The sequence below is a fragment of the Pyrgilauda ruficollis genome, unplaced genomic scaffold, assembly GCF_017590135.1.
Source record: "Pyrgilauda ruficollis isolate IOZ18807 unplaced genomic scaffold, ASM1759013v1 scaffold2, whole genome shotgun sequence".
NCBI classification, from domain to species: Eukaryota; Metazoa; Chordata; class Aves; order Passeriformes; family Passeridae; genus Pyrgilauda; species Pyrgilauda ruficollis.
The window spans coordinates 3,211,639-3,224,171 of record NW_024519206.1 but is presented as its reverse complement, the minus strand read 5'-3'; the positions used below and the strand labels follow the sequence as shown (position 1 = coordinate 3,224,171).

Here is a 12,533-nt window from a genome sequence, read left to right as displayed (position 1 = left end):
TGTTAGAACATACTCTTTAATGATCTAGAAGATTAATTAGACATGGCAAAATCGGCTAACCAATTATTTAAGATGGCATGACTTTGATGCATTTCAGCAGAATTTAAATTAAAAAAAGCAGGTAAACTCATTGGCAGGTGAGAATTAAAACAATTAATAACTTTCAGGGTGGTACAAGTCATGGTAAACTGAACAGGCTGTGCACAGGTTCTGCAGGGTTCCCTAAAAAAAATCAAGAACAGACTCAGAAGGCACCATGACAGCATCCGCTCAGTGCCTAGCAACAGTTTGGAAAGCCAAGAAAATGTTTAGTCACATTCATACAACAGGATGCAAAAGGAGGACACAGAATTTAAAATTTGCCTCTCCAGTAAAACGCTGAATTTTGTTAACTTCCTTAAAAGAAACCTTTCAGAGGAAAGTAAAAATGCTAAAAGCATACAAGCAGCATACAAAGGATTGGGATTCTCTGATGATTCTCTCATTCAAGACCTATTCTCCTTATCAATCCATTAAGTCTTCCAAGAACCATGTCCTCCTTTCCTGAGACCCTGCCTTTCCCAGAGCTGTGTGAGCACAAATATTTGCATCCAGTAAGTATGATAAAATGATAAAGTTTTCTCTATGAAAGAACTAGATTTTTTTCTCTTGTGAGTATGTTCAAGGAAAAAGAAGTAAAATTCCCTGGAGGCATACAGTTCTGTGAGTGAGCTTTCTCTGGCAGAGACCGTAGGGTCTCCCAGAACCCTTTCATTATGATGAACAGGGAAAGAAAGTGTGGTCACAAAGGCTTAACATCACCCAAGCAGCTTCAAAGAATAGGTCTGATACTGAACATCACAGGCCATGGGGAGACTGCAAGCAAAACAACACAGGAGAAACTCCATGACAGCATGGGATTCCCACTGTCAAGCTGTCTCCTCATCCTATCTTTTATGATTGCAGGCACCACTTGCAAACTTCAAGCTGATGGATTACATCTTAAATGGGGTCAAAAGAAGCACAGAACAATTAGTGGTATTAGTGTGGCACTGCCCTCTGAACCATTAATCTTAGAGCAGGGGCAACAGTCAACAATATTGAAAACAACACACATTTCAAATCCCTCCTGTATATAATCAAATTCTGAAATCCACTAATATGAGATATTAGTAAACTAAGCTGTTATGTAAAATTATATAGAAGACTTGATATTTACATCAATTGAAATAGCATTCATAGTTGTATTTGCCTGATTAGAGTCACGAGGACACTAATTCTCATCCTGAAAAGCAGAAGCTGATTGCCAGCTGGGATTATGAAAGAATTCCATCTCTTTCCTTTGCCTCACAGGCTATCAGAGTACATCTGCTGGGTACTGATTATCTTTCTAGAAAACATTATAAGAAAATATAATTTAATTTATTGTCACTGTGGAAGTCAAACTGGTTGAGCCAATGATCTTTTATTATGATATGATGACTCTGCTGGATAATCCAATACCGCAAACAATGGATAAAATAATTGCAGATACTTATGTTTGTTCTTCTTTCACCTCCTCTCAGCCTCACCTATAACAGTTCAAAAGGTAAAAGCCATGTCTTCATTTTCACAAATTCTTTACTATGTCAGCTACAGACAGTCTGGATGCATTTTTTCTGGTTGAAAAATTGCAAAAATCTATTCTAGGTCAATGACTTCCACTGTCAGTATCATTCAAGGTGTTCAGAAGGCTCAAAGGAGAAAAATAAATCACTAAGTATTGGTATTATGCAAGCTGTCTGAAGAGGTATTGACTGCATTTATTGCAAAGAATTATGAAGTGGCTTTAATATCATTCTATTCATGAGTGTCCTTTCTTTGCAACTGATCTCACATACTAAACCCTGCTATAAAAACCAGCATGCACTTTGACTAGATTAAGGACAAAACAATTTCAGATACCTAATGCTGTGGGATATAAATGTGAAGTAATGCCACTGAAAGGCACACAGATCTCTGTGTGTACAGGACACCAGGCAGAAGAAAGGCACAGATTCTGTATGCTATGATCACAAAGATAACTATGCCTATTAAAGCAGTTCTATGAACCCCATCAGGCTGACACTACTGAACAGCAGATATGTGAATGTGATTCCTCCTGTGAAGGAAGGATTCATGAAGCTGCTTTGCCTTGGGTCAGGTGAGGTGCGCTTGTACACTGCCTGCACACTGGCACTCAGCTGGGACACCCTCCTCAGGAAAGGCAGGAGGGGTTTATAGAGCAGCAACCTCTTCCCCTGCTCCTGCCTCCTGCAGTGACATGGATCATTAATGGCAGCTGCCATGGGAATGGTGCACTCAAAGGGCAGGAGCACTGCTCCCTGCACTGCTGCCTGCACTGCCAGCAGGCAGGAGCTGACAGCTGGGAGCAAGAAAGGCATTGTGTCCCAGCAGACCCTCCCATGTTGTCCCTGATGTTATGGAGCAGTTCAAGTGCAGAGGTTTTCACTGTCTGCCAAAGAAGGTGGAGATGAGGGATTCTCCATCCTAGCTCTAACACAGCAGGAAAAAGGATCTGTCAGAAACCAATTTTTCTCTCCAAAAAAACAAGCAGCAGGCAGGGCTCTTGTCACATGTCAAAAGAAAAACAGTGAGGAAGTTAAAAATACCTTATCTCCTTTCATATCTAAACTCATCAATATTAGCTCTTACTTTCTTTACAAGCAAATGTTCAAACCTCTACTGAAGCCAAAACGTCAAGCATCCTGAAATATCTGTCTCCAAAAAAAAGCTTGCTGGAAACATTTTTCCATTTTGTGCAACTAAAACCAATATAGATCAGGCAACAAAACTGTCCAGGTCTGGACCAGAAGCTAAGCAGGAGCCTGTGCCCCACAAGGCTTGGCTACCTTGTCAAGTCTCACTCCCAGCCTACCACAATCCAGGAAAACATCATGCATTTCTCAGCTGGCTTCATAAAGCAGAAAGAAGTCTTTCTGACCATTTTTTTTCCCATGGAGTTTAAAATGAAAAAAAAAAAATTAAAGAAGTTGCACCAAATTCTACCCATTTCTTTCCTCTAATTAGAAATACACATTAGTAGGATACTGCCAACCACACGGTATGCTCTTTATGTATACATTATTAATATTTTTGTATTATTTTATATTGTAACTCATACAGTATTTAAAATGTATTATTAACTGAATACTATTTTATGCTTTTTTTGGTCGAGTTTTGACACTAACATACTGGTCATTTTTTTCCACGAAAACTCAGTATTTTAATCTTACAAGGAAAAATGAAGAAACCCAAATATCTCTCTGATAAATGAGACCTGTCAGAAGCCAATGACCCCAGTGCACAGTACACTTTACAATGTGAGCTCAACAACAGTGAAGAAATACTTTTTTCAGCTCACTCTTTTGTGACAAGGGTCTAGATTGCAACCAGTCTCACTGTAATTTATTTCCTGGGAGAAGACTGTGGGAGCTGTATGTGAAAATCATATTTTTTCCATCTTCCATTACTTTCCCATGGAAGCAAGTATTCTATTCTATAACTTATGCAGTAATAATTACACAAACTAAGCTGATTCCAAATGTATGCAATACATATGTTTTATGTGAGCGCTTTCTTTTTCCCTTTTTCCTTTTGAACTAGAACATCAAACACAGAATATACATAACATTTGCTCTGTGTACCGAAACGCATTATTCTCTGTCATATGGATTTTATGTTTGAAGGTCCCAACTGTAGAAAACCTAATAAAGTATATACTCATTTTCATAGTTTAGTCAGTAGGAACACTCACAGCATGTGTGAGTCTTTGCAGAAATAGCAATGGTGTAACTTCAAGTGTAAATGTTACACAAAAATATACTCACCTATAATTACACTACAGTTTCAAATATTCTCTTTTTTCCTAAATAATCTCTCTCAAATAAAAGATTGATCAACCACCCCCAAGATTCTTTGCAGAATCCACATCCCAGCATTATTTCTCAATGTCATACAGGATCAGCTATGGAATTTTAGTGGAAGTGTGCACGCCAACATATAGCACCACCATCTGAGGGCATCTGCATGTATTACCACCCATAGCTTAGTCATGGTTCAAAAGAAGTCAGCTCTGAACTCATTAATTAAAGAATTCAGTTGCACTCCCTAGAGGAGATTTTGAAAGAGAACCAAAAGGTGACTACAGAATGGCTGCTGCTTTTACAATATGCCAAAGATATTTTTGGATTTATTTAGTAGAGTTGAATCTTTACTGAAATTAACAAACTATTGAAAAACTATGTGACTGCACAGGGTTTTAAATGGCAAACCAGTTCAGTTCTAGGGAAACAATGTTCTTATTAATGACATTTTATAGCTTTTCACTCACATTCACACAAGTTCAGAAGTGTACTTGCAGTATCTGCTACATTTTCTAGTCTGTTCATTATTTTACGGACTTTTACAGGGACACCTTTCAATGAACTACAGTATAGGTGCAGAGAGAAACCCACAGATGGTGCTGAGAGCTCAGTTAATTACTACTGGTTACTTTCCTCAATTTGGCAGCTGTTATCACTACAGCATCCAATACTCTCCTCTGTGCTGAGGTGGCATCTGAGGGACCGGAGTGCTCATCTCCTCCTGCTCCAACTTTGGAGCGTGAACATGGTCAGTGTCCCGTGGGTGGAGCAGGGAAGTGATCACTGGCAGCAGTTTCCATCTGACCAACACCCATGACCTTCATCATCCCAACCAATACAAACAGCTTGAAGGCCATGAACATCTAGACTAGCGATCAAGTGCATAGTCATCATCTGTCTGCAATTTCAGCTTGTCTTGGTGGTAATATTTTAAAAATCTAAGCCAAAACAAAACTGCAATACTGTATTTGATCCCTCTCTTGGGATCAAAGGAGAGAAGACACAGAGGCTAAAAGCCCCTGATTCTACCTGGGCAAACTGAAAGGCCTGCGAAGGAAGCCAAGTAATCTTAAGTATTAACTAAAATTTCTTTTTTTCCCTCTAAAATACTCACCTGACTTTCTCTTTGGTGTTTCTAAGAACAGTTGCAGCAAAATTTTGTGTAACACCAACCAGACTGATGCCATCAACTTCCACAATTTGGTCATTCACTTGGATCCTTTCAGGAAAAAACCACAAATGCATAATTAGTTGTACGAATTCTTGAAAATTTCCAGCAAAACTTAGCATAGAGAGATCTTTCTAGTTTGACCTTAAACAAAAGCTCAGCCATAAAATGACTGAGGTAAATATGAAAAACGCATCATTCCTTGCACACAGACATCTCATAAATCCAATTTCCAAGTTACCATTACAGTTAATATCATCGATTAATTATCCAATCTCTTTCCTAGTGTAGAAATACAGCAACACAAACTCTTGAATTTGTCATATGAATTAAATTAAATGAGATACTTGAACAGCTCTTATATCATTCTTTCCTAAGCCAATCTTGAAAAACAGCATAAGACATAGCTCTGGCATTTCATGCTAACGGAAAAAAAAATGTAGCATTTAACTAAAACAACCTGCTCATCTGTGGAACAAAGAACTTAAGGATCAGACCCAATTGTGACATACTATCTTAAGATATTCCATCAAACTTGTTCCAAAAAGAAGAATTCCCAGTGTAAGTGTGATCTTGCTGCGCACAATCGTAAAACCTTGGACTGCCTTAACGAGGACTCTCTTTTTGGAACCAAACACCTATTCACAGCTGATACACTGTTTAAAGCAGAAAAAGTTAAGACAGAATGAAAGCCATGTTGCTTTTATCTAAAGCAAGCACTGCTACAAAATCCCTACAGCAGGCACTGGACTCCTCTGGATTATGAATATCTGGAAAATGACTGCTACACTGTTCTTTAGAAACGCACGATCTCATAACAGTTTCAAAATAAAAACCAAACAAACACATCCAGAACTAGTCAAAGGGAGCAATTTTCAAGTACTTACATGGATTCTATTGATCCAAACAACACAGTTTACAAAGCAACCAAGAAACAGCTATGAAAAAATCCTATTTAAATTACATGAAAATACCTAAATTAATATATTTAACATCTTGGGATATGTTAGTGATAAGATTTCTTTTCAAAAAACAGAGGCTTCAACAGAATGTTGAAGCATTTGGACTTGGAACACTAATTTCTCTGTCAAGTCTGAGGAAATGCTTTGCAGTTTTACACGTGTTCAAGCAGCTTCTTCTGTTCTTTGGATTGCAGTGATGAGTAAGAAATACAGTATTTATTCTTTGGCAGCCTCACACTACAGAATGTCACTGTGTTCTAGGCAGGATCTCCCTTGAAAAAGGCAACCTATAAACTCCTATTTTGAAAATCATTATTAGGCATTTTAAGCTCAGAATTTTATTCCAATTTTCACTGAAACATTTGAGAAATACAGCAATCACATTAATATTTATCTAATTTTGATCTCTCTCTTTTTTATTTTTTTTTTAACTTTAGCAAATACAGGGTGCAGTCAGATGGCACAGGAGTTCCTGGAAAAGAACTTTTTAAGAGTTTGGTGCCTACCGAATGGGAAACTGCCACCCTCTTGGCTGAAAATGGTGGAATAACAGATTCCTTTGAGATGACAGCAACAACACTGTACATCATCACATAGTGGACTAGCAGTGTTCATACAGATACATAGGTACAGGATTTCAGGGGATGAAACATCATCTTAGGGAACTGTTGTCTGCAACTTCATAAACAGCTCTAACTTGATTCAGCCTAATTCTGTTTGTCCTTTAGGCATATTTTGTGTCGCCTTCTTTCTTGTTTGTACAGCTCCTAAACTAACTTCCAACTCTTATTTTTATGGCCACTGCTCTCCAAAACTCCTTCCTTTCTATATATACATATATGTTAATTATATACATGAGCATATATGAATATCAACATACAAAGTGCAGACTTCCCATGAGAGCCCACTCCAGGAGGAGCTCCAGGCCTCCTCTGTCTGTCAAATCTAATTTCAAACACCAATGAAAAATTAGGCTCAGATTGCCAAAGTCTGAATTATAGAAATTGTATTGCATTTAGCATTAATAACATTGATAATTCTTCTGGCAATTATTTTCTAATGTTCATCACTTTAAACGCTGTCTGCAGACAACAATGAAGTAGCAACTACAGAAGCAAACCAATTAAAGTTGAAAAAAATATTTGCACAATTGCTCTGTATGATGAACTGAAAAATTTAATTTGTGCAGAGACATCTTCTAGAGTTCAAGTTAAGAACTATGTAATGTTTCAAAACTGTTACTCCCAATGCTATCAAAATACTTTATAAAGTGAATGACTCATCACCACAATAATCTGAAAGAAGCAGCTATTGATTGATCCAGGAAAAGATTTTATTTTTCATATTCGGTCTAATTTTTCATATTCAGTCTAATGACTGATTTCCTATCTTTCACACTATTAATAACCTCTCCTAACACTTATCACCATGCTTGCCTTTGGATTCACCTTGAAGAACCCTCCTTGGTCAAATACTGGCACACAAAACCTTTAAATATTGTCTTTGGATTCACCTTGAAGAACCCTCCTTGGTTCACAAAACCTTTGTGCCTACTGGCACAAAAAACCTTTGAATACGACAACTAAATGCTACCTTTTGTCTACAACAGCATGAATCAAGCCCGTGGTGTTAAATCACTGAGAAACCCCTTTGCACAGATTTTGTATTTCCATGCGAGACAAGTATTTTACATCATAATTTGATAGGTCTTTCAATAAAAAATAGAACAACTATCCTACATATACTGTAACATTTTAAATTGTAGCTTCAGAAGAACCTGGTTGAAGATTGCTATGCGATTATTCAGAATATCTGATGCAACTACTGAAGTAGTTTTATTTCCTGGTTGGAGACTTTGTTTTGCTATCAGTGTTAATGATTAAATAGGCTTTTCATAAAGATGAAGTTAACAGGACCCTTTACAGTTGATGCACTTCATTATGCAGAACGGTCTGGTCCTGACTGAGAGGATTATATATCCCTTTCCCAAGTGAATGATCAGTCAGGCTCTCAAAGAGAAAATCAGAGTCCTATTTCTCAGCTGACTGAACATTCTGCCAGTTGAAAACCAACACAAATATTAGAATGGTCAAAGAATGATATTATTTTTTCTCAGCTGACAAGCTCCTTTCAGATGCCATCTAGGGAAATGAAAGAAGAGACTTGTGATGGAACATTAACTTCTGTAGCCCACTCAAACATGTGAATAATGAGATGAAAAGAAATTACAGATCATGACAGAGCAGCAGTGAGTGACTGATTTTCAACCAGAGAATTTTACAAAGAATACCAGTCGTGAGCTTAATGCCTTCTAGCTGAGGTCAAGCATACCCCTCAGAAAAACATCACTTAAAGTAATAGATAAAGTCATGACATCTTGAAGTGTCAGCTTAATTTCCTTTCATAATATTTAAGCTTATGATAAATCAGTACTTGGCCTTCAACTTGATATCTTATTGCCAAGATCTGGAAAGACACCTCCAAGCCCAATCTAGGAGACGATACAGTTCAGCAGTTTCAAAGCAACGTTACTAACCTTTGCAACCCTCTGCCTTCTGGAGTCTTTTGCTTAAATTTTTGTGTGGTTTCCAATGCAGAAAAATTTTTTGCCTGGCTGAGAAGTTAGAGGTGTTCAACAAGGAACATGCTACTGCAATGTATTTTTTAGAAGACATCATCAACATCTTAAGAGTTTATTCCCACTGTTATTTATAAAACAATATTTTCATATTGTTTATGACTAATGTAACAACACATTAATGGTTAAAATCAGAAGAGGAGAATGCAGATAAGTTGATATAATTGCTTACATATCAGAGAAGTAATATTTTATTGGCACGAAAATTTACAAAGTTAAGCACTGGGACAAAATGAAAAATTGTACAGGTTAGAAGATTTTTAAGAATCCTTTTCATTATTAAATGATTACAGAATAAAGTTTCTTCCTATCTCCTAATGAGAAGAGGTTGACTTGATTTTGACAAGTATTGTATAGCACACAGATTTGCAGTGTTGTATAATACAAAGATCTGTGTATTATATTATCTGTGTGTTATACACATCTGTGTATAATACACACATAACTGTGCCCCATATGATATGAAATATTTTATGTTGAAAAGGAATTCTTTAGCTTGCACATACCAAATAAGCAAATCTAGAAGCAAGCAGATTTTATAGGAGCACATAGGACTACACACACCAATTCACCTCTTTAGTGGGCAAGGTTCATCATACAGCTTCCTATTCCAATTAATTAATGTACTTTCAGTGCTGTAGGTGTGAAAACTGAACTCCAGAATAGAAGACTATCCAAAATAAGAAATATAAAGTAACAGTCTGTGTTAGTAAAGTTGAAAGGAGTATATTTAGTAAAAGTTTAAACATTCAGATACACTAATTATTTCGTTAATCACGGAATAATCAAGGTTGGAAAAGATCTTCCAAGACCATCTAGTTCAGCCATCAGCTAAGCAGCTCAACCACTCCTAAACCACATCCCAAGTGCCACATCCAGATGCCTCTTCAACACTTCCAGAGACAGTGACTCCACCACCTTTCTGGGCAACTTATTCCAATCCCTTTTTCATCGGAAAAAAGCTCTAATATTTAATCTGAATCTCACCTGACAGAACTTAAGGCCATTTCCTCGCACCCTTTCACTAGAAACACGTCTGAAGAGACTGACCCCCACCTGGTACAACGTCCTTTTTTCAGTCACTGTGGAGATGATAAGGTCACCCCCAAGCCTCCTTTTCTGCAGGTTAAACACCCCCAGCTCCCTCAGATGCTCCTCGTAAGACTTGTGCTCCCGACCCTTCACCAGCTTTGTTCCCCTTCTCTGGTGACACTCCACACCTCAGTGTCTTTCTTGCAGCGGAAGGCCCAGAGCTGGGAACAGCACCCCAGGTGGCCTCACCAGTGCCAAGTACAGGGGGACAGTCACTGCCTGGGTGCTGCTGGATACACTGCTGCTGGTCCAGGCCAGGATGCCTTTGCCTTTCTTGGCCACCTGGGCACGTACTGGCTGATATCCAGATGCCTGTAAAGCAGCACCCCAAGTCCTTTTCTGCTGAGCAGCTCTCAAGCTGCTCCTCCCCCAGCCTGCAGCCCTGCCTGGGGCTGCTGTGACCCCAGTGCAGGACCTGGCCCTGTGCCTTAGTGAACCTCATGCAGCTGTCCTCAGCCCAACCTGTCAAGATCTCTTTCTAAGGATATAATATGCTCAGAGACCAAATAATACAATGTTGAACTGAATTATTTTTTCAAGTATTGCCTATCTAAAGCTGGCTTGAAGCCAATAGAACAGGTGGGAGCTCAACACCTTAAGAATCAAAACTACCTTCAAAAGTGACACAGAGTTTGGAATCAGCAGCCTTACTCATGCTAAAGCAGCTGGGTTCTCAGTAGTCACATATCTTTGGCAAATTTGCTCTTCTTTAAAAGTTTAAACTCATGACAGCCTTACTCATGCTAAAGCAGCTGGGTTCTCAGTAGTCGCAAACACATATTTGGCAAATTTGTTCTTCTTTAAAACTCATGGTACCAATTTAGTGTCTTCTCATAACCACATCAGGTATTTAGACCTTACCAATGAAGTTGACAAACTTTACAGCTTGGATTACCGTGACATATGTTAAGCAAACAACTATTTCCTATGAAAATCATAATTTATAGTAACTATTGCTGATAAAATTTCCAAATACGAAGTCTAGTTTACCTGCCATCTCTTTCTGCTGTCCCACCCTCTGTTACTGTTTTGACAAATATTCCCAGTTTTTCAAGGCCTGCATCAGCTCCAACTCCCATTCCAATAATGCTTATGCCAAGTCCATCTTCATCTGTGAAAGAGGTAAGAGAAAGCAGAAAATTCTTACATTTATCTGTACAATTATTTGGTAGGTAAATATTCATGCTTTGGTTCCTCTTGGCTTTCTGTGTCAATAACACTAATATTATTTTGCTCCCTTTAAAAAAACTATTTGACTACCATTTTAATTACACAAAAAAGTATCATCTGCAGCCTTATGAGGAGCTTAGAACAACAGACAAGATTTTTACTCCTCCAGTGAAGAATGAACATATCACATCAAACACTGTGTAAAATCATGTTAATGGAGTGTCACCAAGCAATTCGCTTAAGAAGATAAAAACTGCCTGTCTCTGAGCTGCTTCTTTAATTCCACACTGAACAACTCCTGAAATCCAAAAATCCAAAAAGCCAAGGTGACCACAACCAATTCATGGAAATTCAAGATAGGCTCTGTAGGCATGTGCAGACTTCCTCAAACTTGTAGGTCAGTGTCACAGGAAGTGGAAATGACACACAGACATGATACCTTTTTCTAGTTCAACTGGGAAGAGCTCCAACTTTTCCACACGCTTCTCAAGTTCATATTCAGCTGATGCAGCCACTGGGTCAACTTCATCATTTCTCCTGTCATAGTCTTCATTAGAGTATGTATTGAAAACCTGTGGAAATAGATCAAAAATCATTCAGCTACCCACTCCAAAAAGACTTCCAAATTATTAAATTAGCTACTATTTTTGTCTTGTGATATTGCAAAGTTTGAAAAGGCTTTTAAAAGACAAATTTCTTCTGCTCATTCAAACTTCAGGTTTTTAAATTTGTGTTTTTTTATTCAAGGAAGCACAAGTACGGTTGCAAAAGTCAACTGAGTGTAAGTTTCTATTGCTTTTGATTATAAATTCAAAAGGTGATCCTTAATGTCTACGTTGGTCTATGCATATAAATAATTAAAATACTTAACTCATTAAAAATTCACTATTAATAAACATTAACAGAGTCAAATACATTGAAATTATAATCTGTATAGTGCTTCTGTATTAGTCTTTAGGCCTTATGAAGTTCCAGTTCCCATTCATCCAAACAAAGCTTGACCTGAAGATTACTAACCTACATTTACCTCACCTATGAATATCATGGATATTATGTTCCATATTATGTATTAACTTTTTTAGAACAGCAATGTACACAGCCATTGGTATTTTTTAAACTAACCAGGTTTAGAGGTTTATTTCTTCTCTAGAGCAGTAATTTAACAGTCACTGCACTAACCTCATTATATTATTTATGCTACTTACTATCATACTTTCAACATGGCCTTCAACCAGTGATTATTCAGACCTTCAGAAACATTAGTCAGGAAAAGCATATTTTCATATTTTAGAGATCAGAGTTTGCCAGCCTAATTCATTAAACTGTCTGCACTTGGCAGTAAGGAAAGAATATGTATTACTAGTGGTAATAGTTTTACTAAGCTTCAGTCCCATTGATTTATCATATTCATCACTTCAAATAAAGGAAAACAACTTCCCACATTTCCTCTTCCTCTTTTACAGACAACCCACAGAAGACATCACTGCGTAGCCACATTTTCCTTTATCACTGTTCGTCTTACAATATAAAACACTGCACCCGTCTACATAGCTACACAAATATTCCAAAGTTCTCCAGAAGCCTGCTCTTTTACAGCCCTGCTTGGAGGCTCTCTCACC

General features: G+C 37.7%; 1 protein-coding gene across 5 annotated transcripts in view; it reads right to left on the bottom strand.

Moving 5' to 3' along the window:
* The window catches only part of PPP1R9A (protein phosphatase 1 regulatory subunit 9A), a 129,590-nt gene that overhangs the window by 50,618 nt on the left and 66,439 nt on the right, over positions 1–12,533 (bottom strand). For all 5 annotated transcript variants that reach the window (XM_041466803.1, XM_041466805.1, XM_041466802.1 and 2 more), the window contains exons 3-5: positions 11,354–11,486; positions 10,735–10,855; positions 4,999–5,103 (exon numbers count right to left, since the gene is read on the bottom strand). In XM_041466803.1, the coding sequence (XP_041322737.1) occupies positions 4,999–5,103; positions 10,735–10,855; positions 11,354–11,486 (359 nt within the window). The remainder of the gene's footprint in view (positions 1–4,998; positions 5,104–10,734; positions 10,856–11,353; positions 11,487–12,533) is intronic.